Source organism: Palaemon carinicauda, chromosome 11, assembly GCF_036898095.1.
Source record: "Palaemon carinicauda isolate YSFRI2023 chromosome 11, ASM3689809v2, whole genome shotgun sequence".
Taxonomy (NCBI): Eukaryota; Metazoa; Arthropoda; class Malacostraca; order Decapoda; family Palaemonidae; genus Palaemon; species Palaemon carinicauda.
In genome coordinates, this window is record NC_090735.1 from 147116306 (window position 1) to 147143622 (window position 27317).

At 32.8% G+C, this 27317-nt stretch overlaps 2 protein-coding genes across 4 annotated transcripts; both read right to left on the reverse strand.

Annotated features, from left to right (window-relative positions):
• Positions 1-1071: 1071 nt before the first annotated feature.
• LOC137650294 (myosin-4-like) lies at positions 1072-4120 on the reverse strand. The gene is made up of 3 exons (XM_068383624.1): positions 3973-4120; positions 3615-3681; positions 1072-2975 (listed from the first exon to the last, which is right to left on the reverse strand). Exons 1-3 carry the CDS (start codon positions 3973-3975, stop codon positions 1507-1509), a joined length of 1539 nt encoding a protein of 512 aa, XP_068239725.1. The 5' UTR covers positions 3976-4120; the 3' UTR covers positions 1072-1506.
• A 5286-nt stretch (positions 4121-9406) lies between these two features.
• LOC137650295 (uncharacterized) lies at positions 9407-22507 on the reverse strand. Of its 3 annotated transcripts, none has more exons than XM_068383626.1 (3): positions 22397-22476; positions 22039-22105; positions 9407-11283 (listed from the first exon to the last, which is right to left on the reverse strand). In XM_068383626.1, exon 3 carries the CDS (start codon positions 11217-11219, stop codon positions 9816-9818), a length of 1404 nt encoding a protein of 467 aa, XP_068239727.1. In that variant the 5' UTR covers positions 11220-11283; positions 22039-22105; positions 22397-22476; the 3' UTR covers positions 9407-9815. The 3 variants fall into 3 exon arrangements, with proteins under 3 accessions (XP_068239727.1, XP_068239728.1, XP_068239726.1); XM_068383625.1 differs by lacking the exon at positions 9407-11283 and adding an exon at positions 19618-21420 and having other exon boundaries at positions 22397-22507; XM_068383627.1 differs by lacking the exons at positions 22039-22105; positions 22397-22476 and adding an exon at positions 11930-11996 and having other exon boundaries at positions 9408-11283.
• Between the last annotated feature and the right edge of the window lie 4810 nt (positions 22508-27317).

Genomic DNA, 27317 nt, shown 5'->3' on the forward strand with positions numbered 1-27317 from the left:
GTGAGTAATTCATCATGCATATTTAATAAATGAGTCTTGAATGTTATCCTTTTTTATCTATCATTTTAGTTATTTATGGCTTTAAATTTCATATAATAAAGTTTTTACATTCCGTACACAACATACGCACTCAAGCACACAGTTATCGAAGGCTTTTATTGAATTAGCTTCTTGAAGTAGAGCCAAGAGGAAATATTTCTTCTGAATCATCGTCAGGAAAAGATGATCAATCTCTTTTGCAATGTAAGGATCCAACGGCTGCTGACATCCAGGTAGGAATGTATCCTCGTAATGACAGAAGAAAACAGGTGAAGCTTTTTGCAATAATACCAATAACACATCAGATATCTAAGAAGCCTTACAAGCAATGTCTAAGTTTCTGGTAGCAGGAATAAATAAATATTTGAATTAAATATCTATAATGGATATCTAAAATTCATATTCATTAGTAATGATATTATCCACGTTAGGCAAATCATGTATCAAGAGAACTAAGAAACATTGGCTAATCGGTGAAATATCATCTTCGCTGGGCTTTTTAGTCTCAGGTTGCTGCATGCACCTGTTCCTGACCTGTTGTAATTACCTATTTAGACTGGCAATAACATATATAAGTTCTATATTCTGTACCGCCTTATTTTACAAAAGAATGATTCTGTCACTAGCTAAGGCCAAAAATAGAAAACGAGATATTATTAAGGAAGAGACCTTCGTTATTCTTATGAACCTGCAATTTATGAATAATGACATTTTGTAGACTAGCTCAAAATTCATCCAATATTCACCTTATAAAATTACAAGATAATTTGTATTGAAAACTCAAAAACTTATAATTTTCTTAAAGGTAAAACCATTTTGAATTTGTCAATGTTTTTCGAATCGTTTATTAGAAACTCCTTTCAAAGCTTTTTTCATATTTCTAATTAAGAATAACTTTAGGAATACGAATCAAAAATAGCTTACATAAAAATATATTTATTTCTAAAAAAAATTTCAGACAATCTTAGCAAATATTACCCTTCCAACTTCTAAGCAAAAAAAAAAAAAGAAAAAAAAAGAAAAAAAGAAAACCGAAAGGAAATTGTATACAGATCAGACTTCTATTTACAAATCAAATTTGTTAAGGATAAATATACAGTTATGTATATATATTTACCCATAAAGATTTCGTTGCATTCAGGAATGTACAAAAAACATAATTCACCTATCACAAAAAACATCAAAGAAACTTTTTCAATGTTTATTATAGATTCAACCCCAATTATTGCACATTATAATAATAGACTATTACTTCTTTGTATGTCGGGTTTGAAAAGATACGGTGATACAAAAATACATAAAGTATGACGTGGAAGATATATTTCCATAGGAAATAGGCGATTTTGAAATACAATTAACAAATTGTACTATTTTCATGTACTTAATAAAACCAAAAACATAATTTTCCCTTTTTACCTAAACTTCACAAAGAAAGAACGTCTAAACTAATTTCGATAAGTTTTACTGTTAATTACATTTACCCACTAAAACGATTTTACTGCTCGCACTTTCCCACTTGCATTTGATGTCGTCAATTTCGTTATAGATGAAGTACTTCATATTTCTAATTTCCGCTTCGGTCTTGGCTTCCTTGGCTTGTGCAATGGCCTTTGCTAAGCTTTGTTCAATGGAGTCGAAGGTGTCTTTGATCTTACCGACTCCACTGACAGCATTTGCGATGGATGGTAAGATGGAGTTGACCTCACCTTCCAGGCTGTGAAGATTTTTGTCGAGCTGACTGAAGTGTTGCAACTCCTGTTCGAGTTCTCGGTTTTTGGCTTCGAGGCTGTTGATCTGTTGCTGATGACGATTGATTTCCTGGTTGCGTGATGCAATATGATTGCGGAGATTCTGGATCTGACTATTACCATTAGCAATGAAATTTCTCTTTTCGTTGGCCAGCTGTTCTTCTCTTCGCTTAGCGTCTTTGTAGAACTTATTTCCAATGGTCCATCCGACGACTGGGACAAATCGGAACCACCTTCCAAACCTCCTCTTCTTCTTCACTCTCCTCATGTTATGGTTGATGCGAGCTTCAATTGCCTGGATGTCACGCTGAGCCTGAGCGATCTGGGCTTGCAGGGAAGCGATCTGGCTGTTTTCCTGGTTGATTCTTGATCTTAAGTTGTTGATGTTTTGCCGGTTGCTGTTGATTTCATTGTTGTTGTTTTGTTTCTCTTGCTGCAGCTTGGTGATTCCGTTTTGGGCGTTGGTGCGATGTCTCTTGAAGGCACCAGCATCCCTCATGAGATTTTCTCTAAATGTGGTGATCTTAGTATTGGCTGCATTTGCTTTGCTTTCAATATCCACAGCTCCTGTCTTCACAAACTCTAGATATTTCACTAATTCAGCCAATTCACGTCTTCCCTGAGCAATGTTGTGTTCTTTCATTGTGGTGTTGATTTCTTCTTCTTTGGATCTGATAGCATTTTCCAGATGTGTAATCACTGCCTGAACTTCAGTGGCCTTAATAGCCTCTCTAGCCTCTTTGATGTCTTTTTGCAAAGCAGCGACTCTTTCTTCCATGGCTGCTATGTCCTCGTGGTTTTCGAGAAGATTCTTAATGGTGGCCTGATTCTTAAGGAGTTCTTCTTTGAATTTAGGTTCAAAGCCCTGTGCAGCAACGACCACTTGCTTAAGAGAAGCAACAACGTTGTCTCCATTCCTCCAGGGGTGGCAGTGTCCTTGTGCTGTTGAAAGGTCGCCGTTGTACTGGCCAAGGATAGCTTTGAAACCATGGCGATCAGTGAAGGATGGCACGGCCACAGGGCCTCTCGACTTGATGTTGCTGATGTACTTGTCGACAGCTTCCACTTGGGAACAAGTTTCCTTGGCAGTTTTAGCCAGGTTGTCCACAAGTTCTTGTTTGCATGTGTGTCCCTCCGAACGCTTTGCGCGTATTAAGAACGACTCTGTTGGTATGTGGCCCATGATGCCTGTAATAAAAGAAGGAAGGATTTTAATTTGATAGTAAATATGGTATTTGCAAAATATTTTCGTGTGTAGTGTCATTTTACTTATACATATAATAGATATATATTATTTGCATTAAAGAATCAATGTTAAGGAAAATCAGAAAGTAGTCTATCTATTTGTTAAATGATCTTTTTGAACTGAGGGAATAAGGAAAACACTAAAATTATCTAATAAAAAAGTTCCAATAAATCTAATATAATTAGGCTAAACAGTCAAGTATTAATAATAAGAATTGAAGTGAAATTAACTTAGTCCATAATAAAAAGATATGCTTTTTATTTACGTCCTATTTCAAAACATTTACAATTCTCTTTGGATCAAAACAAAAACTAAGTTAATGATTTGCAGGATGTAGAAATGTTTTTGTTATGGATCTGTACAATTAGAGGGAAAAAACATAAACTTTCAGGCTTTAGTGAGTTCACACGGTCAACGTGTAATATGAGAGAGAGAGAGAGAGAGAGAGAGAGAGAGAGAGAGAGAGAGAGAGAGAGAGAGAGAGAGAGAGAATGGGAATATAATTTCGAGGAAGCGTTAAATCAGGGGAATAGTGTTATACAAAAGTAAAGCATTCAATAACAAACATATGTAAAACTCACTGAAAGCAGATGTCATTTGCAGCAGGAGAAAAAGGGCAGCCCCAACCGCCTGCATTTTGATGCGCTTCTGTACGGAAAGAAAGAGACACATTAATCTGAGTAAACACTCATTTCTAAAACACCGGATAGATTTAATTTCAGCGTCTGGAAAATCAGTGGGGTGTTTTGGATAAGCTTAACTAAGAATATTCCATTCCTTACTACTGTAGGTATTAACACTTGTTTTCCAAACTCAATGATAATCAACGTAAAAGAATATTGTTGGGACAAGTATATCACGGCATGAATATCTCAGTCACTTAATCCTTTTTTTCTTTTAATGGTTTGATGATCTGCCACTAGATGGCAGTCTACGTACCATTGCTAAGGATGAAAGCGAGCCTTTGTTGATCTGTCAGTGCTTGTCTTCTCCCTCTTCGCTTGTCTTGCTGCTGCTCGAGGGAGACTGATGCCCAGTGCCTCCTCGGTCGTCCTTATATACCAACTGAGGGGAAAGGCCCAAGTGCCGCCCAACGGTCCGAATGGGAGATACCCAACACACGAGTTTAACGATGCACTCATTCAGGGACCTCTGTTGACAACGGGATTTTAGGTCGTAACTGTTTTGCGCAGTTTTGTGGGAGCGGGAATTTCTTTATTTATTTTGATCACGTTCTTAAGGTAATAGTAACGAAAACAGACTGATATTTTACAGTAATTCTGGTTGAGAGTTAATTGTTTCCCTAATTGTCATGTTTTATTTTATTTTAATGAAATAGAGATTGAAAACTTAAAGTACTATTCTAAATTACACAATGTGATATTGTGTTAATCACTAATAAATGGTCCTCTATTTTGAAGATAGAAAATAGACGTAGATAGTTTATGCAAACCAGCGTACAAATTATTTCAAATACCAATATACCAAATTATTCATGGGTAGTTACATAAACTATTTTAATAATGTTTATAACGAAAGTGATGCAAGATCCTTGTATAATAATAATAATAATAATAATAATAATAATAATAATAATAATAATAATAATAATAATAATATAGGTGATACAAAACAAAATGAAATTTTCAACAAGTGAGGTTGATTGTTCTTATAATTCGCAATAAGCCAAGTACAGTAAATGCTGTAAAAAATCAATTTCGCCAACTGGGGACCTTTGACTGGGCAGACAATACTACATAGGACCCTTCTCTGTGGTTACGGTTCTTTCCTTTTGCCTACACAGACACCGAATAGGGTGGCCTATTCTTTACAGATTCTCCTCTGTTCTCATACACCTGACAACACTCAGATTACCAAACTATTCTTCTTCTCTCACGGGGTTAACTACTGCACTCTAATTTCAGTGGCTACTTTCCTCTTGGTAAGGGTAGAAGAGACTCTTCATCTATGGTAAGCAGCTCTTCTAGGAGAAGGACACTCCAAAATCAAACCATTGTTCTCTAGTCTTGGGTAGTGCCATAGCCTCTGTACCATGGTTTTCCATTGTCTTGGGATAGAGTTCTCTTGCTTGAGGGTACTCTCGGGCACACTGTTGTATCTAGTTTCTCTTCCTCTTGTTTTGTTATAATTTTTAAAGTTTATATAGGAAATATTCATTTTAATGTTGTTACTATTCTTAAATTATCTTATTTTTCTTTATTTCCTTTCCTCACTGGGCTATTTGCCCTGTTGGAGCCCCTAGGCTTATAGCATCCTGCTTTTCCAACTAGGGTTGTAGGTTATCATTTGATAATAATAATAATAATAATAATAATAATAATAATAATAATAATAATAATAATAATAAAGGAAACTAATACCGGAACCTGCAGAAATTATTCCGCATGATGCAATCAGACACTGTGTCAATCATTGTAAAAGGAGATTATCTTTTATTGTACTCAAAAAAAAAAGAAAAAAAAAAAAAAAAAAAAAAAAAAAAAAAAAAAAAAAACAGAAATGAAAATGCAACAAAGATTTGGGAATCAGGTTTGCCCTTGTACTTTGCTGAATATGAATGGTGCATAGATAATATCAATAAAAATGAAAATTTTATAAGAAATTAATAAAACATTCATAAAAAGTAATGAAGACAATAATGATATTGAAAAAATAACGTCATATTTCCAAAATAAGAACGGTGAACATTATTGTTATGATTGATGTTATTATTATAATTTATTATTATTCTGGATTATCACGATATACTTTTAATATCTTATAGATAAATAAAACAGCTGTGCAATGACAATTTCACTAGTTGAGATTAATTGTTCTTCTATTTCAGACTCAGGTCAGTGAAGTAAAGACTACTGAAATAAATCCCTTATCCTTCAATAGTGAAGTTCACCTTCAATCTAATAACCCCATCTCCTCATCAGATCAGCATTAGGTCTACCATTGAATAAACTGTAAAAGAGCGTTGGTGATGTGTGGTATACAAAGGTGTTCGTTTCAAGTTCCTCAAAACATCTTCAATAAAAGGGTGAAGCCAATTTAAGGATATGTATGATTAAGGCTGACTGTAGTCAATTCTTTTTAGTGAGGCAGATTTGCAACGACTTGCAAGGGTGCCCTTTTAGCTCGGAAAAGTTTCCTGATCGCTGATTGGTTAGACAAGATAATTCTAAACAATCAGATAGCAGGAAACTTTTCCGAGCTAAAAGGACACCGCTGCGAGTCAGTGCAAATCTGCCTCATTAAAAAAAGATTGAGTATAGTTTTGTATGAAGCATATCTAAACTAGATCGCACTATGCTTACATGACTGTTGTATACATCTATGGGTTAATTACAGTTAAAGTTAGACAAGTTCCAATTGCTTGTGCAAAAGTTTGGGATATGTAAATGCAAATGTGGGAGGAATGAGGAGAGTTTGCTATTGGCTGAGGACGCAGTTTCAGTTGGTGACAGTGGTAGGAAGCTGCAGAGACTGCGAAAAGATTGTGAAAAATTCTATTTTTTACTCAAAGGAAAAGTTGATATTAGAAGAGAGGGAAAATTAGAAAATGGATGTCAGGATAGATTGGGGAAGAAAGGAGGAGATTGACTTGAATAGACATTGGTAATTCATTAAAAAAGACTATGATAACGGGAGATAAGAAGTGTGTGATACAGATACTTTATTTATGTAAATATCGTAAGGAAAATTATTTTCCCACCAAAATATTTTTCCAACTTCTTAATAAATTATTAAATGACAAGTTTGCTCAGATTTAAAAAATACCCACAGTTACTAAACTGAAATGCTATGCGAATTTTCCTTATCTTCATGATTAATTCTTCAGACAAAAATATGCGAAAATCATGCAATGACATGTTCCAGCGGTTGATGTTGAATTAATTCCTATGAATCCTCTCATAATTGGCTTGCATTTTTTCATTTTAAAGATCGATTGAATTCTTTTCTGTTATCTGGTGTAATGTGTGGATATATTTGCCCAAGTGTAACTCTGGGACTTACGCAATGAACTAGCAAGGAATAGTTGAATGCTGGAATTGATTCCCATAGAGGTGTGAGCTTTCGAGAAGGTTGCAGAATATCTATCCCAGAACAATTAAATGTTCGCAATCATGCTAAAATATGTCAACTAAATAGTGACTGCAAGGGTTTTAGCATTCTAAGTCAACTATCAAATTATCATATATAAACAAGAGAGAGAGAGAGAGAGAGAGAGAGAGAGAGAGAGAGAGAGAGAGAGAGAGAGAGAGAGAGAGATTGTTTGAATTACAAGATCTCGAACCGACATTAGTGGGAATTAAAGTCTGTCATTATCATTCAGTCTAAATCGGTATAAAGTTTACTGAGTTTTGTGAGACGATCATCATTTGTGATGAAAAGAACTACATTAAAATGTGTCAATTTTCAGAATGACAATGCAAAGTTTTTCTTTACTAATGATAGAAATGAAGTAATATACTTATTTCTTATTGTTATTACTATTATCATCATTACTATTATCAAAATTATCATTATAAATCATAATATCTTTATAGAGATTTTATGTTCATTGTTTTCAAATGTACAGGCATTCACAGGAAAGAGATAAGGTCATTGTTTTCCTTAAGAGCGTAGCATCAGAACAAAAGACTCAAATGAAAAATCAAAATTGAAGAGAAGAAAATAATTCTTCAACATTAGTAAGTAAAATGAAAAATTAGTCGGCCCTTTAGTTTGTGTGTACTGTACATTTGAGTGCTTTTCTTTTTAGGTTTTAGCTGACGGTAAATATCTACAATGGATATCAGTGAAGCTGGTTGCCATTTGTGACGTAGAAAGCTAATGTTCCTCGCCATCCTTTATATGATGCCACTTAGATGCACTCAGAATCAAGAACGGGGAAGAAGCTTCAATTATACATCTGTTTTGGCAATCAAAAGATGAATGAAGCAGTCACTGCTGTGTTGTTATTTGGAGCCACCCACTTTAACAAAATATGGCTTAATATTTTATTTATAAGTGTTTTATATATATATATATATATATATATATATATATATATATATATATTTATATATATATATATATATATATATATATATATATATATATATATATATATATATATATATATATATATATTGTGTGTGTGTGTGTGTGTGTGAGTGTGTGTACTTAAGTGGGTGCTTGTGTATGTTAGAGTGCACACATTGTCTGTGAGTAATTTATCATGCATATCTAATGAATGAGTCTTGAATGTTATACTTTTATATCTATTATTTTAGTAATTCAAGACTTTAACTTTTATATAATAACGATAGATAAAGTAACGTTGAAGAAGTTTTTACATTCCGTACACAACATACGCGCTCAAGCACACAGTTATCGAAGGCTTTTATTGAATTTGCTTCTCCAAGAAGAGCCAGGAGGAAATCTCTCGTCTGAATCATCGTCAGGAAAAGATGATCAATCTCTTTTGTAATATAAGGATCCAACGGCTGCTGACATCCAGGAAGGAATCTATTCCCGTAATGACAAAACAAAACAGTTGAAGTTTTTTTGCAATAATACCAATAACACCTCAGATATCTAAGAAGCCTTACAAGCAATGTCTAAGTTTCTGGCAGTTGGAATAAATAATACTTTGAATTAAATATTTATAATGGATGTCTAAAATTCATATTCATTAGGAATGATATTATCCACGTAAGGCAAATCATGTATCAAGAGAACTAAGAATCATTGGCTAATTGGTGTGATATCATATTCGCTGGGGTATTCAGTCTCAGGTTGCTGCTTGCACCTGTTCCTGACCTGTTTCAGGTACCTATTTAGACTGGCAATAACATATATAAGCTCTATATTCTGTAGATTGACAATAACATATATAAGCTTTATATTCTGTATTGTCTTATTTTACGAAAGAATGATTCTGTTACTAGCAAAGGCCAAAAATAGAAAATTACATATAATTAAGGAAGAGACCTTCGTTACTCTTATGAAACTTCAGTTTATGAGTAATGATATTTTGTTGACTAGCTCAAAATTCATCCAATATTCAACTTATAAAATTACAAGATAATTTGTATTGGAAATTCAAAAACTTACCATTTTCTTAAAGGTAAGTCCATTTTGAATTTGTCAATATTTTTCGAATCTTTTATTAGAAACTCCTTTCAAGCCTTTTTTCATAATTCTAATTAGGAATAACTTTAGGAATACGAATCAAATATAGCTTACATAAAAATATATTTATTTCTAAAAAAATTTCAGACAATCTTAGCAAATATTACCCTTCTAACTTCTATGCAAAAAAAAAAAGAAAAAAAAAAAGAAAAGAAAAAAAAACGAAAGGAAACTGTGCATAAATCAGACTTCTATTTATAAATTAAATTTGTTAAGGATAAATATACAGTGATGTATTTATATTTATCCATAAAGTTTTCGTTGCATTCAGGAAAGTACAAAAAACATAATTCACCTATCACAAAAAACATCAAGGAAATTTTTTCAATGTTCAGTATAAACTCAACCGCAATTATTGCACATTATAATAATAGACTATTACTTCTTTGCATATCGGGTCTGAAAAGATACGGTGATACAAAAATACATAAAGTATGACGTGGAAGATATATTTCCATAGGAAATAGGCGATTTTGAAATACAATTAATAAATTGTACTATTTTCATGTACTTAATAAAACCATTAACATAATTTTCCCGTTTAACCTAAACTTCACAAAAAAGAACGTCTAAACTAATTTCGATAAGTTGTACTGTTAATTACATTTACCAACTAAAACGATTTTACTGCTCGCACTTTCCCACTTGCATTTGATGTCGTCAATTTCGTCATAGATGAAGTACTTCATATTTCTAATTTCTGCTTCGGTTTTGGCTTCCTTGGCTTGTGCAATGGCCTTTGCTAAGCTTTGTTCAATGGAGTCGAAGGTGTCTTTGATCTTACCGACTCCACTGACAGCATTTGCGATGGATGGTAAGATGGCGTTGACCTCACCTTCCAGGCTGTGAAGATTTTTGTCGAGCTGACTGAAGTGTTGCAACTCCTGTTCGAGTTCTCGGTTTTTGGCTTCGAGGCTGATGATCTGTTGCTGATGACGATTGATTTCCTGGTTGCGTGATGCAATATGATTGCGGAGATTCTGGATCTGACTATTACCATTAGCAATGAAATTTCTCTTTTCATTGGCCAGCTGTTCTTCTCTTCGCTTAGCGTCTTTGTAGAACTTATTTCCAATGGTCCATCCGACGACTGGGACAAATCGGAACCACCTTCCGAACCTCCTCTTCTTCTTCACTCTCCTCATGTTATGGTTGATGCGAGCTTCAATTGCCTGGATATCACGCTGAGCCTGAGCGATCTGAGCTTGCAGGGAAGCGATCTGGCTGTTTTCCTGATTGATTCTTGATTTTAAGTTGTTGATGTTTTGCCGGTTGCTGTTGATTTCATTGTTGTTGTTTTGTTTCTCTTGCTGCAGCTTGGTGATTCCGTTTTGGGCGTTGGTGCGATGTCTCTTGAAGGCACCAGCATCCCTGATGAGATTTTCTCTAAAGGTGGTGATCTTAGTATTGGCAGCGTTAGCTTTGCTTTCAATATCCACAGCTCCTGTCTTCACAAACTCGAGATATTTCACTAATTCAGCTAATTCACGTCTTCCCTGAGCAATGTTGTGTTCTTTCATTGTGGTGTTGATTTCTTCTTCTTTGGATCTGATAGCATTTTCCAGATGTGTAATCACTGCCTGAACTTCAGTGGCCTTAATAGCCTCTCTAGCCTCTTTGATGTCTTTTTGCAAAGCAGCGACTCTTTCTTCCATGGCTGCTATGTCCTCGTGGTTTTCGAGAAGATTCTTAATGGTGGCCTGATTCTTAAGGAGTTCTTCTTTGAATTTAGGTTCAAAGCCCTGTGCAGCAACGACCACTTGCTTAAGAGAAGCAACAACGTTGTCCCCATTCCTCCAGGGGTGGCAGTGTCCTTGTGCTGTTGAAAGGTCGCCGTTGTACTGGCCAAGGATAGCTTTGAAACCATGGCGATCAGTGAAGGATGGCACGGCCACAGGGCCTCTCGACTTGATGTTGCTGATGTACTTGTCGACAGCTTCCACTTGGGAACAAGTTTCCTTGGCAGTTTTAGCCAGGTTGTCCACAAGTTCTGTTTGCATGTGTGTCCCTCCGAACGCTTTGCGCGTATTAAGAAGGACTCTGTTGGAATGTGGCCCATGATGCCTGCGATAAAAAAGGAAGAATTATAATTTGATTGTAAATAGGGTATTAGTATGTAATGATTTTTATCTATAAAAAGAATAGAGATATATCATGTGTTTAAAGATAATGCTCAAGGAAACTAGAAGTAATCTCTCTATTTGTAAAATGTCTCTTTTTTTTAAACTGAAAAAATGCCATATACTAAAAATCTATAACATAAAAGTAAAATTTTTCTCAGGGAAGTAAATACTCAAGTAATAATGATAATAAGAATTGAGGGAAATTAACTTAGTTCACAATAAAAGTATGTTTTCTATTCACATCTATTTTCTAAAATTTACAACTATCTCTGGATCAAAACAAATCCCGAGTAGAGTTATTAAATCATAAGATGTTAACATTTGAAATATTTTTGGTTATAGACCTTTAAAATCAGTCAAAGTTAGATAAGCAAAATAGATAAATCTTTAGGTTCGAGTAAGTTCACATTTTCAACGTATAAGAGAGAGAGAGAGAGAGAGAGAGAGAGAGAGAGAGAGAGAGAGAGAGAGAGAGAGAGAGAGAGAGAGAGAGAGAGAGAATTATAATTTTTGAGGAAGTGTAAAAATCACAAAAATATTTTTATATGAAAGTAAAACTTTCATTTACAAGCAAATTCAATACTCACTGAAAGCAGATGTCATCTGTAGCAGGAGAAAAAGGGCAGCCCCAACCGCCTGCATTTTGATGCGCTTCTGTACGGAAAGAAAGAGACACATTAATCTGAGTAAGTTTTTTTCTCTAAAACTACGTTTAGATTTCAATTTCAAAATGGAGGGTTTAGATAAGCTTTGGTAAGAACATTCCAATGCTCACTAAATATCAACACTTGATTACCAACTTAAAATTTTTTGTTGGAATATATCGTTTACGGTATTAACATCTCTGCTTGAGATTAAAGTTATTCGAGATTATGAAAGGTTCTGATGGAGTCATTTCTATTTTTTCCCTTTTTACGAAATCAGCTTCATCTTCAGAATTAATTTGTTCACTTGAGACTTGTTTTTGTTAAGTGTTCGATGCTCTGCCACTAGATGGCACTCAACGTACCATTGCTGAGGATGAAAGCGAACCTCTACTGGTCTGTCACTGCCTTGTCTTTTCCCTCTTTGCTCGTGTGGTTGTTGCTCGAGGGACTCAGGGAGACTGATGCCCAGTGCCTCATCGGTCGTCCTTATATACCAACTGAGGGGAAAGGCCCAAAGGAATGGGAGATACCCTACGCACGAGTTTAACGATGCTCTCATTCAGGATGTTGATCCTGGGATTATAGGTGGAGATTGTTTTTGCGTCCTTTAACTCGTTTTGTTGGAGGGTGCTTTTCTTTATGTATTTTGAGTATATTCTTAAGGCAAGGGTAATGAATGAAAAGAAAATAGACTAATGTTGGTCAGTCATAGTGAATGAGAATTGCTTGTTTCCATAATTGTAATTTTTCGTCATCTTGATGAATCTGGGATTGAAAATTGAATAATATTCTATATTACATAATATAAAATGCATCAATCACTAAAATGGTCCTCTATTTTTATTACATATAATCTATATAACATAATGGACGTAAATAGTTATTCCAAATTATTCCAAATATGAATCTACCAGCATATTCGGGAGTAGTATCCTGAAATATTTCATTTCAATGGTGCCTATAACAAAACGGATATATGATCCCTAGATGATAGCAAGAACAATGATAATAATTATATACATGACATATAATAAACAATGAAAATCTCGATAAGTGAGGCTGATTGTTTTTATAATTGGAAATAAGCTAAGTACAGTAAATTCTGTAAAAAAGATTCCGTTATACTTCAATGATTTTGTTCAAATTTTAGTATGATTAATCCGGCTTCTTCATCTGATATGCATTATCATTTCAAAATTTCATTTAAAAATTTCATTTTAAAAAAGGAGAGCCTTTGAGATAAATGATTTGGTATTTGATCTAAGCAATGAAATATTGTCATTTAAAAGGGAATCTAACGATGGAATATAAATGGGCCTGTATTATTAGTAAATTATGTTTGCATGGTTGTCCTATATATATATATATATATATATATATATATATATATATATATATATATATATATATATATTTATATATATATATATATATATATATATATATATATTTATATATATATATATATATATATATATATATACTGTATATATATACAGTATACATATATATCATATATATACAAATATATATATATATATATATATATATATATATATATATATGTATATATATATATATATATATATATATATCATATATATACAAATATATATATATATATATATATATATATATATATATATATATATATACATATATATATCTATATACTGTATATATATGTATATATATTTATATATATATATATATATATATATATATATCATATATATACAAATATATATATATGTATATATATATATTTATATATATTATATATATATGTATATATATATATATATATATATATATATATATATTCATATATATATATATATATAAGATATATATATATATATATATATGTATATATATATATATATATATATATATATATATATATATATATATATATATATATACTGAGGGATAAGAGAAATAAAAAAAAAGACTCAATGTCTTTGAAGATACGAGAAAAAGATGGAAGGGGTGGACAAATAGAATGTTTTGCAAACTCATTTTCTAAAGAATAGATTTTGATATCCATAGTAAATCAAAGAAGAAATGATGAGAGGTATAATTCCATGAAAGAATGTATAAAGTAAAAGATTTGAAAAGATAACACCTGGAGAACTACGAAAATATGATATAAAAGGTATCATAAATGAAAAGATAAAACTGACCTAACTGGCTTTACACGAGTTTAACGATGCACTCATTCAGGGAACTCTGTTGACAACGGGATTTTAGGTCGTAATTGTTTTGCGCAGTTTTGTTGGAGCGGGAATTTCTTTATTTATTTTGATCATGTTCTTAAGGTAATAGTAACGAAAAGACTGATATTTTACAGTAATTCTGGTTGAGAGTTAATTGTTTCCCTAATTATCATGTTTTATTTTATTTCAATGAAATATAGATGGAAAACTTAAAGTACTATTCTAAATTACACAATGTGATATTGTGTTAATCACTATTAAATGGTCCTCTATTTTGAAGATAGAAAATAGACGTAGATAGTTTATGCAAACGAACGTACAAATTATTTCAAATACCAATATACCAAATTATTCATGGGTAGTAACATAAACTATTTTAATAATGTTTATAACGAAAGTGATGCAAGATCCTTATATAGTAATAATAATAATAATAATAATAATAATAATAATAATAATAATAATAATAATAATAATATAGGTGAAACAAAACAAAATGGAAATTTCAACAAGTGAGGTTGATTGTTCTTATAATTCGCAATAATCCAAATACAGTAGATGCTGTAAAAATTCAATTTCTCCAACTGGGGTCCTTTGACTGGCCAGACAGTACTACATAGGACCCTTCTCTGTGGTTACGGTTCTTTCCTTTTGCCTACACAGACACCGAATAGTCTGGCCTATTCTTTACAGAGTCTCCTCTGTCCTCATACACCTGACAACACTCAGATTACCAAACTATTCTTCTTCTCTCAAGGGGTTAACTACTGCACTCTAATTTCAGTGGCTACTTTCCTCTTGGTAAGGGTAGAAGAGACTCTTCAGCTACGGTAAGCAGCTCTTCTAGGAGAAGGACACTCCAATATCAAACCATTGTTCTCTAGTCTTGGGTAGTGCCATAGCCTCTGTACCATGGTATTCCACTGTTTTGGGTTAGAGTTCTCTTGCTTGAGAGTACACTCGGGCACACTGTTGTATCTAGTTTCTCTTCCTCTTGTTTTGTTATAGTTTTTAAAGTTTATATAGGAAATATTCATTTTAATGTTGTTACTATTCTTAAATTATTCTATTTTTCTTTATTTCATTTCCTTACTGGGCTATTTTCCCTGTTGGAGCCCCTGGGCTTATAGCATCCTGCTTTTCGAACTAGGGTTGTAGCTTAGCATTTGATAATAATAATAATAATAATAATAATAATAATAATAATAATAATAATAATAAAGGAAACTAATACCGGAACCTGTAGAAATTATTCTGCATGAGGCAATCAGACACTGTGTCAATCACGGTAAAAGAAGATTTTCTTTTATTGTCCTCAAAAAAAAAAAAAAAGGAAAAAAAATGCAACAAAGATTTGGGAATCAGGTTTCCCCTTATACTTTGCTGAATTTGAATGGTGCATAGATAATACTAATAAAGATGAAAATTTTATTAAAAAATAATAAAATATTCATAAATAGTAATGGAGACAATAATGATATTGAAAAAAAATAACGTCATATTTCCAAAATAAGAAAGGTGAACATTATTGTTATGATTGATGTTATTATTATAATTTATTATTATTCTGGATTATCACGATATACTTTTAATATCTTATAGATAAGTAAAACAACTATGCAATGACAATTTCACTAGTTGAGATTAATTGTTTTTATATTTCAGACTCAGGTCAGTGAAGTAAAGACAACTGAAATAAATCCCTTATCCTTCAATAGTGAAGTTCACATTCAATCTAATAACCCCATCTCGTCATCAGATCAGCATTAGGTCTATCATTGAATAAACTGTAAAAGAGCGTTGGTGATGTGTGGTATACAAAGGTGTTCGTTTCAAGTTCCTCAAAACATCTTCAATAAAAGGGTGAAGCCAATGTTAGGATATGTATGATTAAGGCTGACTATAGTCAATTCTTTTTAGTGAGGCAGATTTGCACCGACTCGCAAGGGTGCCCTTTTAGATCGGAAAAGTTTCCTGATCGCTGATTAGTTAGACAAGATAATTCTATCCAATCAGATAGCAGGAAACTTTTCCGAGCTAAAAGGGCACCGCTGCGAGTCTGTGCAAATCCGCCTCATTAAAAAAATTGAGTATAGTTTTGTATAAAGCAGGTCTAAAACTAGATCGCACCATGCTTACATGACTGTTGTATACATCTATGGGGTAATTACAGTTAAAGTTAGACAAATTCCAACGGTCTGTGCAAAAGTTTGGTATAAGTAGAGGGAAATATGGGAGGAATGTGGAAATTTTGGCATTAGCTGACGACGCAGTTTCAGTTGGTGACAGTGGAAGGAAGCTGCAGAGACTGAGAAAAGATTGTGAAAAATTCCATATTTTACTCAAAGGAAAAGTTGATATTAGAAAATAGGGAAAATTAGAAAATGGAAGCCGGGATGGACTGGGGGAAGAATGGAGATTTACTTGAATAGACATTGGTAATTCATTAAAAGAGACGATGGTAACGGGAGATAAGAAGTGTGTGATATAGATAACTTTATTTATGTAAATATATCAAGGAAAACTATTTTCCCATCAAAATATTTTTCCAACTTCTTAATAAATTATCAAATGATAATTTTGCTCAAATTTAAAAAATACCCACAGTTTCTAAACTGAGATGCTATGCGAATTTTCCCTATCTTCATGATTAATTCTTCAGACAAAAATATGTGAGAATCATGCAATGACATGTTCCAGCGGTTGATGTTGAATTAATTCCTATGAATCCTCTCATAATTGGCTTGCCTTTTTTCATTACAAAGATCGATTGAATTCTTTTATGACATCTGTTGTAATGTACAGATATATTAGCCCAAAGTGTAACTCTGAGACTTACGCAATGATCTAGCTAGAATTGATTCCCATAGAGGTGTGAGCTTTCGAGAAGGTTGCAAAATATCAATCCCAGAACAATTAAATATTCGCAATCATGCTAAAATATGTCAACTAAATAGTGACTGCAAAGATTTTAGCATTCTAAGTTAACTATCAAATTATTATATTTAAACGAGAGAGAGAGAGAGAGAGAGAGAGAGAGAGAGAGAGAGAGAGAGAGAGAGAGAGAGAGAGAGAGAGAGAGAGAAGAGATCGCTTGGAGTACACGTTCTCGAACCGACATTAGCTGGAATTAAAGTCTGTCATTATCATTCAGTCTAAAACGGTATAAAGTTTACTGAGTGTTATGAAACAATCATCATTTGTGATGAAAAGAACTACATTAAAATGTGCCAATTTTCAGAATGACAATGCAAAGTTTTTTCTTAACTGATGATAGAATTGAAGTAATACAATTATTTCTTATTGTTATTACTATTATCATCATTACTATTATCAAAATTATCATTATAAATCATGATATAATTATATAAATTTCATGTTCATTGTTATCAAATGTACAGGCATTCAAAGGACAGAGATAAGGTCATTGTTTTCCTTAAGAGCGTAGCATCAGAACAAAAGACTCAAATGAAATAACAAAACTAGAAAGACGAAAATAATTCTTCAACATTAGTAAGTAAAATGAAATATTGATCGGCCCTTTAGTATGTGCTTACTATGCATTTGAGTGCTTTTCTTTTTAGCATTTAGCTGACGGTAAATATCTGCAATGGATATCAGTGAAGCTGGTTGCCATTTGTGACGAACGAAAAAAGCTAATGTTCCTCGCCATCCTTTATATGATGCCATTTAGATGCACCCACAATCAAGAACGGGGAAGAAGCTTCAATTATACATCTGTTTTGGCAATTAAAAGATGAATGAAGCAGTCACTGCTGTGTTGTTATTTGGAGCCACCCACTTTTACAAAATATGGCATAATATTTTATTTATAAGTGTGCTATATATATATATATATATATATATATATATATATATATATATATATATATATATATATATATATATATATATATATGTATATATATATATATATATATATATATATATATATATATATATATATATATATATATATATATATATATATATTGTGTGTGTGTGTGTACTTAAGTGGGTGCTTGTGTATGTTAGACCGCACACATTGTATATGAGTAATTTATCATGCATATCTAATGAATGAGTCTTGAATGTTATACTTATATATCTATTATTTTAGTTATTTAAGACTTTAACTTTTATATAATATCGATAGATAAAGTAACGTTGAAGAAGTTTTTACAACCCGTACACAACATACGCGCTCAAGCACACAGTTATCGAAGGCTTTTATTGAATTTGCTACATGAAGTAGAGCCAGGAGGAAATCTTTCGTCTGAATCAACGTCAGGAAAAGAAGATCAATCTCTTTTGCAATATGAGGATCCAACAGCTGCTCACATCCAGGTATGAATGTATTCCCGTAATGACAGAACAAAACAGTTGAAGCTTTTTTGCAATAATACCAATAACACCTCATATATCTAAGAAGCCTTATAAGCAATGTCTAAGTTTCTGGCAGCCGAAATAAATAAATCTTTGAATTAAATATTTATAATGGATGTCTAAAATTCAGATTCATTAGGAATGATATTATCCACGTAAAGCAAATCTAAGAAACATTGGCTAATGGGAGATTTATCACCTTCACTGGGCTTTTCTTTTCATAGATTGCTGCTTGCACCTGTTCCTGACCTGTTACAGGTACTTGTTTAGACTGGCAATAACACACACACACACACACACACACACACATATATATATATATATATATATATATATACATATATATATACATATATATATATATATATATATATATATTCATATATATACATATATATATATATATATATATATATATATATATATATATATATATATACATATACATACATATATATATATATATATATATATACATACATATATATACATATATATATATATACATACATATATATATATATATATATATACATATATTTATATATATAAATATATGTATATATGTATATATATATATATATATATATATATATATATACATATATTCTATGTTCTGTATTGTCTTATTTCACGCAAAAATGTTTCTGTCACTAGTAAAGACCAGAAATAGAAAATGAGATATGAATGCAGTTTATGAGTAATGACATTTTGTTGACTAGCTCAAAATTCATCCAATATTCAATTTATAGAATTAGAAGATATTTTTTTTATTAGAAACTCAAAACTTGACATTTCTTCATGGGTAAGTCCATTTTTAATTTGTCCATTATTTTGGAATCTTTTACTAGAAACTCCTTTCAAGGCCTTTTTTTTCATAATTTCAATTAAGAATAACTATAGGAATACAAATCAAATATAGCTTAGATAAAAATATATTTATTTCTGAGAAATTTCTGACAATCTTAGCAAATATTACTCTTCTAACTTCTAGAAAAAAAAAAAAAGGAAAAGTTTTCGTTGCATTCAGGAAGGTAAAATAAAAACATAATTCGCCTATCACAAAAACATCAACGAAATTTTTTCAATGTATAGTATAAATTCAACACCAGTTATTGCAAATTGTAATAATAGACTATTACTTCTTTGCATATCGGGTTTGAAAAGATACGGCGATACAAAAATACATAAAGTATGACGTGGAAGATATATTTCCATAGGAAATAGGCGATTTTGAAATACAATTAACAAATTGTATTATTTTCATGTACTTAATAAAACCATAAACATAATTTCCCCTTTTTACCTAAACTTCACAAAGAAAGAACGTCTAAACTAATTTCGATAAGTTGTACTGTTAATTACATTTACCAACTAAAACGATTTTACTGCTCGCACTTTCCCACTTGCATTTGATGCTGTCAATTTCGTTATAGATGAAGTACTTCATATTTCTAATTTCCGCTTCGGTCTTGGCTTCCTTGGCTTGTGCAATGGCTTTTGCTAAGCTTTGTTCAATGGAGTCGAAGGTGTCTTTGATCTTACCGACTCCACTGACAGCATTTGCGATGGATGGTAAGATGGCGTTGACCTCACCTTCCAGGCTGTGAAGATTCCCGTCGAGTTGACTGAAGTGTTGCAACTCCTGTTCGAGTTCTCGGTTTTTGGCTTCGAGGCTGTTGATCTGTTGCTGATGACGATTGATTTCCTGGTTGCGTGATGCAATATGATTACGGAGATTCTGGATCTGACTATTACCATTAGCAATGAAATTCCTCTTTTCGTTGGCCAGCTGTTCTTCTCTTCGCTTAGCGTCTTTGTAGAACTTATTTCCAATGGTCCATCCGACGACTGGAACAAATCGGAACCACCTTCCAAACCTCCTCTTCTTCTTCACTCTCCTCATGTTATGGTTGATGCGAGCTTCAATTGCCTGGATGTCACGCTGAGCCTGAGCGATCTGAGCTTGCAGGGAAGCGATCTGGCTGTTTTCCTGGTTGATTCTTGATCTTAAGTTGTTGATGTTTTGCCGGTTGCTGTTGATTTCATTGTTGTTGTTTTGTTTCTCTTGCTGCAGCTTGGTGATTCCGTTTTGGGCGTTAGTGCGATGTCTCTTGAAGGCACCAGCATCCCTGATGAGATTTTCTCTAAAGGTGGTGATCTTAGTATTGGCAGCATTGGCTTTGCTTTCAATATCCACAGCTCCTGTCTTCACAAACTCGAGATATTTCACTAATTCAGTTAATTCACGTCTTCCCTGAGCAATGTTGTGTTCTTTCATTGTGGTGTTGATTTCTTCTTCTTTGGATCTGATAGCATTTTCCAGATGTGTAATCACTGCCTGAACTTCAGTGGCCTTAATAGCCTCTCTAGCCTCTTTGATGTCTTTTTGCAAAGCAGCCACTCTTTCTTCCATGGCTGCTATGTCCTCGTGGTTTTCGAGAAGATTCTTAATGGTGGCCTGATTCTTAAGGAGTTCTTGTTTGAATTTAGGTTCAAAGCCCTGTGCAGCAACGACCACTTGCTTAAGAGAAGCAACAACGTTGTCCCCATTCCTCCAGGGGTGGCAGTGTCCTTGTGCTGTTGAAAGGTCGCCGTTGTACTGGCCAAGGATAGCTTTGAAACCATGGCGATCAGTGAAGGATGGCACGGCCACAGGGCCTCTCGACTTGATGTTGCTGATGTACTTGTCGACAGCTTCCACTTGGGAACAAGTTTCCTTGGCAGTTTTAGCCAGGTTGTCCACAAGTTCTTTTTTGCATGTGTGTCCCTCCGAACGCTTTGCGCGTATTAAGAACGACTCTGTTGGTATGTGGCCCATGATGCCTGTAATAGAAGAAGGAAGGATTTTAATTTGATAGTAAATATGGTATTTGCAAAATATTTTCGTATGTAGTGTCATTTTACTTATACATATAATAGATATATATTATTTGTATTAAAGAATCAATGTTAAGGAAAATCAGAAAGTAGTCTATTTATTTGTAAAATGATCTTTTTGAACTGAGGGAATAAGGAAAACACTAAAATTATCTAATAAAAAAGTTCCAATAAATCTAGTAAAATTAGGCTAAACAGTCAAGTATTAATAATAAGAATTGAAGTGAAATGAACTTAGTCCATAACAAAAAGATATGCTTTTTATTTACGTCCTATTTCAAAACATTTACAATTCTCTTTGGATCAAAACAAAAACTAAGTTAATGATTTGCAGGATGTAGAAATGTTTTTGTTATGGATCTGTAAAATTAGAGGGAAAAAACATAAACTTTCAGGCTTGAGTGAGTTTACACGGTCAACGTGTAATATGAGAGAGAGAGAGAGAGAGAGAGAGAGAGAGAGAGAGAGAGAGAGAGATGGGAATATAATTTCGAGGAAGCGTTAAATCAGGGGAATAGTGTTATACAAAAGTAAAACATTCAATAACAAACATGTAAAACTCACTGAAAGCAGATGTCATTTGCAGCAGGAGAAAAAGGGCAGCCCCAACCGCCTGCATTTTGATGCGCTTCTGTACGGAAAGAAAGAGACACATTAATATGAGTAAACACTCATTTCTAAAACACCGGATAGATTTAATTTCAGCGTCTGGAAAATCAGTGGGGTGTTTTGGATAAGCTTAACTAAGAATATTCCATTCCTTACTACTGTAGGTATTAACACTTGTTTTCCAAACTCAATGATAATCAACGTAAAAGAATATTGTTGGAACAAGTATATCACGGTATGCATATCTCAGTCACTTAATCCTTTTTTTCTTTTAATAGTTTGATGATCTGTCACCAGATGGCAGTCTACGTACCATTGCTAAGGATGAAAGCGAGCCTTTGTTGATCTGTCAGTGCTTGTCTTCTCTCTCTTCGCTCGTGTTGCTGCTGCTCGAGGGAGACTGATGCACAGTGCCTCCTCGGTCGTCCTTATATACCAACTGAGGGGAAAGGCCCAAGTGCCGCCCAACGGTCCGAATGGGAGATACCCAACACACGAGTTTAACGATGCACTCATTCAGGGAACTCTGTTGACAACGGGATTTTAGGTCGTAATTGTTTTGCGCAGTTTTGTGGGAGCGGGAATTTCTTTATTTATTTTGATCACGTTCTTAAGGTAATAGTAACGAAAACAGACTGATAATTCACAGTAATTCAGGTTCAGAGTTAATTGTTTCCCTAATTGTCATGTTTTATTTTATTTCAATGAACCAGAGATTGAAAACTTAAAGTACTATTCTAAATTACACAATGTGATATTGTGTTAATCACTATTAAATGGTCCTCTATTTTGAAGATAGAAAATAGAAGTAGATAGTTTATGCAAACGAACGTACAAATTATTTCAAATACCAATCTACCAAATTATTCATGGGTAGTAACATAAACTATTTTAATAATATTTATAACGAAAGTGATGCAAGATCCTTATATAATAACAACAATAATAATAATAATAATAATAATAATAATAATAATAATAATAATAATAATAATAATAATAATAATATAGGTGATACAAAACAAAACGAAATTTTCAACAAGTGAGGTTGATAGTTCTTATAATTCGCAATAAGCCAAGTACAGTAAACGCTGTAAAAATTCAATTTCTCCAACTGGGGTCCTTTGACTGGCCAGACAGTACTACATAGGACCCTTCTCTGTGGTTACGGTTCTTTCCTTTTACCTACACAGACACCGAATAGTCTGGCCTATTCTTTACAGATTCTTCTCTGTCCTCATACACCTGACAACACTCAGATTACCAAACTATTCTTCTTCTCTCAAGGGGTTAACTACTGCACTCTAATTTCAGTGGCTACTTTCCTTTTGGTAAGGGTAGAAGAGACTCTTCAGCTATGGTAAGCAGCTCTTCTAGGAGAAGGACACTCCAAAATCAAACCATTGTTCTCGAGTCTTGGGTAGTGCCATAGCCTCTGTACCATAGTATTCCACTGTCTTAGGTTAGAATTCTCTTGCTTGAGGGTACACTCGGGCACACTGTTGTATCAAATTTCTCTTCCGCTTGTTTAGTTATAGTTTTTAAAGTTTATATAGAAAATATTCATTTTAATGTTGTTACTATTCTTAAATTATTTCATTTTTCTTTATTTCCTTTCCTCACTGGGCTATTTTCCCTGTTGGAGCCCCTGGGCTTATAGCATCCTGCTTTCCCAAATAGGGTTATAGCTTAGCATTTGATAATAATAATAATAATAATAATAATAATAATAATAATAATAAAGGATACTAATACTGGAACCTGTAGAAATTATTCCGCATGATGCAATCAGACACTGTGTTAATCACGGTAAAAGGAGATTATCTTTTATTGTACTCAAAAAAAAAAAAAAAAAAAAATGCAACAAAGATTTGGGAATCAGGTTTCCCGTTATACTTTGATGAATATGAATGGTGCGTAGATGATACCAATAAAGATGAAAATTTTATTAGAAAATAATAAAATATTCATAAATAGTAATGAAGACAATAATGATATTGAAAAAAATAACGTCATATTTCCAAAATAAGAACGGTGAACATTATTGTTATGACTGATGTTATTATTATAATTTATTATTATTCTGGATTATCACGATATACTTTTAATATCTTATAGATAAGTAAAACAACTGTGCAATGACAATTTCACTAGTTGAGATTAATTGTTTTTCTATTTCAGACTCAGGTCAGTGAAGTAAAGACAACTGAAATAAATCCCTTATCCTTCAATAGTGAAGTTCACATTCGATCTAATAATCCATTACCTCATCAGATCAGCATTAGGTCTCTCATTGAATAAACTGTAAAGATAGGGTTGGTGATGTGTGGTATACAAAGGTGTTCGTTTCAAGTTCCTTAAAACATCTTCAATAAAAGGGTGAAGCCAATGTTAGGATATGTATGATTAAGGCTGACTATAGTCAATTCTTTTTAGTGAGGCAGATTTGCACCGACTCGCAAGGGTGCCCTTTTAGATCGGAAAAGTTTCCTGATCGCTGATTGGTTAGATAAGATAATTCTATCCAATCAGATAGCAGGAAACGTTTCCGAGCTAAAAGGGCACCGCTGCGAGTCAGTGCAAATCTGCCTCATTAAAAAAAATTGCGTATAGCTTTTTATGAAGCAGGTCTAAAACTAGATCGCACTATGCTTACTTGACTGTTGTATACATCTATGGGGTAATTACAGTTAAATTAAATAAGTTCCAATTGCCTGTGCAAAAGTTTGGGATGAGTAAAGAGAAATGTGGGAGGAATGTGGAGAGTTTGCTATTAGCTGATGACGCAGTTTCAGTTGGTGACAGTGGTAGGAAGCTGCAGAGACTGAGAAAAGATTGTGAAAAATTCTATATTTTCTTCAAAGAAAAAGTTAATATTAGAAAAGCGGGAAAATTAGAAAATGGATGCCAGGATAGATTGGGGAAGAATGGAGGAGATTGACTTGAATAGACATTGGTAATTCATTAAAAGAAACGATGATAACGGGAGATAAGAAGTGTGTGACATAGATACTTCATTTATGTAAATATCGCAAGGAAAATTATTTTCCCACCAAAATATTTTTCCAGCTTCTTAATAAATTATTAAATGATAAGTTTGCTCAGACTTCAAAAATATCCACAGTTACTGAACTAAAATCCTATGAGAATTTTCCCTATCTTCATTATTAATTCTTCAGATAAAAATATGCGAAAATTATCCAACGACAATTTCCAGCGGTGAATGTAGAATGAATGCCTAAGAATGCTCTCACAATTGGCTTGCATTTTTTTTATTCTAAAGATCGATTGAATTCTTTTATGTTATCTGGTGTAATGTATAGATATATTTGCCCAAGTGTAACTGTGGGACTTGCGCATGATCTAACAAGGAGTCGTTGAATGCTAGAATTGATTCCCATAGAGGTGTGAGCTTTCGAGAAGGTTGCAGAATATCTATCCCAGAACAATTAAATATTTGTAATCATGCTAAAATATGTCAACTAAATAGTGACTGCAAGGGTTTTAGCATTCTAAGTCAACTATCAAATTATTATATATAAACGAGAGAGAGAGAGAGAGAGAGAGAGAGAGAGAGAGAGAGAGAGAGAGAGAGAGAGAGAGAGAGATCGCTTGGAGTACTCGTTCTCGAACCGACATTAGCAGGAATTAAAGTCTGTCATTATCATTCAGTCTAAAACGGTATAAAGTTTACTGAGTTTTATGAGACGATCAACAGTTGTGATGAAAAGAACTACATTAAAATGTGTCAATTTTCAGAATGACAATGCAAAGTTTTTCTTTACTAATGATAGAAATGAAGTAATATACTTATTTCTTATTGTTATTACTATTATCATCATTACTATTATCAAAATTATCATTATAAATCATAATATCTTTATATAGATTTTATGTTCATTGTTTTCAAATGTACAGGCATTCACAAGAAAGAGATAAGGTCATTGTTTTCCTTAAGATCGTAGCATCAGAACAAAAGACTCAAATGAAATAACAAAACTAGAAAGACGAAAATAATTCTTCAACATTAGTAAGTAAAATGAAATATTAATCGGCCCTTTAGTATGTGCTTACTATGCATTTGAGAGCTTTTCTTTTTAGCGTTTAGCTGACGGTAAATATCTGCAATGGACATTAGTGAAGCTGGTTGCCTTATGTGACGTAAAAAGCTGATGCTCCTCGCCATCCTTTATATGATGCTATTTAGATGCATCGAGAATCAAGAACGGGGAAGAAGCCTCGATTATAAATCACTTTTAGTAATCAAAAGATGAATGTAGAAATCACTGCTGTATTGTTATTTGGAGCCACCCACTTTTACAAAATATGGCTCAATATTTCATTCATAAGTGTTTTATATATATATATGTATATATATATATATATATATATATATATATATATATATATATATATATATATGTATATATATATATATATATATATATATATATATATATATCTATATATATATATATATATATATAAATAGATAGAGAGATAGATAGATAGGTATATAGATATATATGTGTGTGTACTTAAGTGGGTGCTTGTGTATGTTAGAGCGCACACATTGTCTGTGAGTAATTCATCATGCATATTTAATGAATGAGTCTTGAATGGTATCCTTTTATACATATATATATTATATTAGCTATTTATTGCTTTAAATTTGATATTATGACGATAGATAAAGCAACGTTAGAGAAGTTTTTTTACGTTCATACGCATACACTCGAGCAAGCACTAAGTTATCAAAGGCGTTTATTAAAATTGCTTCTTGAAGTAGAGCCAAGCGGAAATCTATCTTCTGAATCATTGTCAGGAAAAGATGATCAATCTCTTTTGCAATATAAAGATCCAACGGCTGCTGACCAATAACACCTCAGATATCTAAGAAGCCTTATAAGCAATGTCAAAGTTTCTGGCAGCAGGAATAAATAAATCTTTGAATTAAATATTTATAATGGATGTCTAAAATTCATATTCATTAGGAATGATATTATCCACGTAAGGCAAATCATGTATCAAGAGAACTAAGAAACATTGGCTAATCGGTGAAATATCATCTTCACTGGGCTTTTCATTCTCATAGATTGCTGCTTGCACCTGTTCCTGACCTGTTGTAATTACCTATTTAGACTGGCAATAACATATATAAGTTCTATATTCTGTACCGTCTTATTTTACAAAAGAATGATTCTGTCACTAGCAAAGACCAAAAATAGAAAATA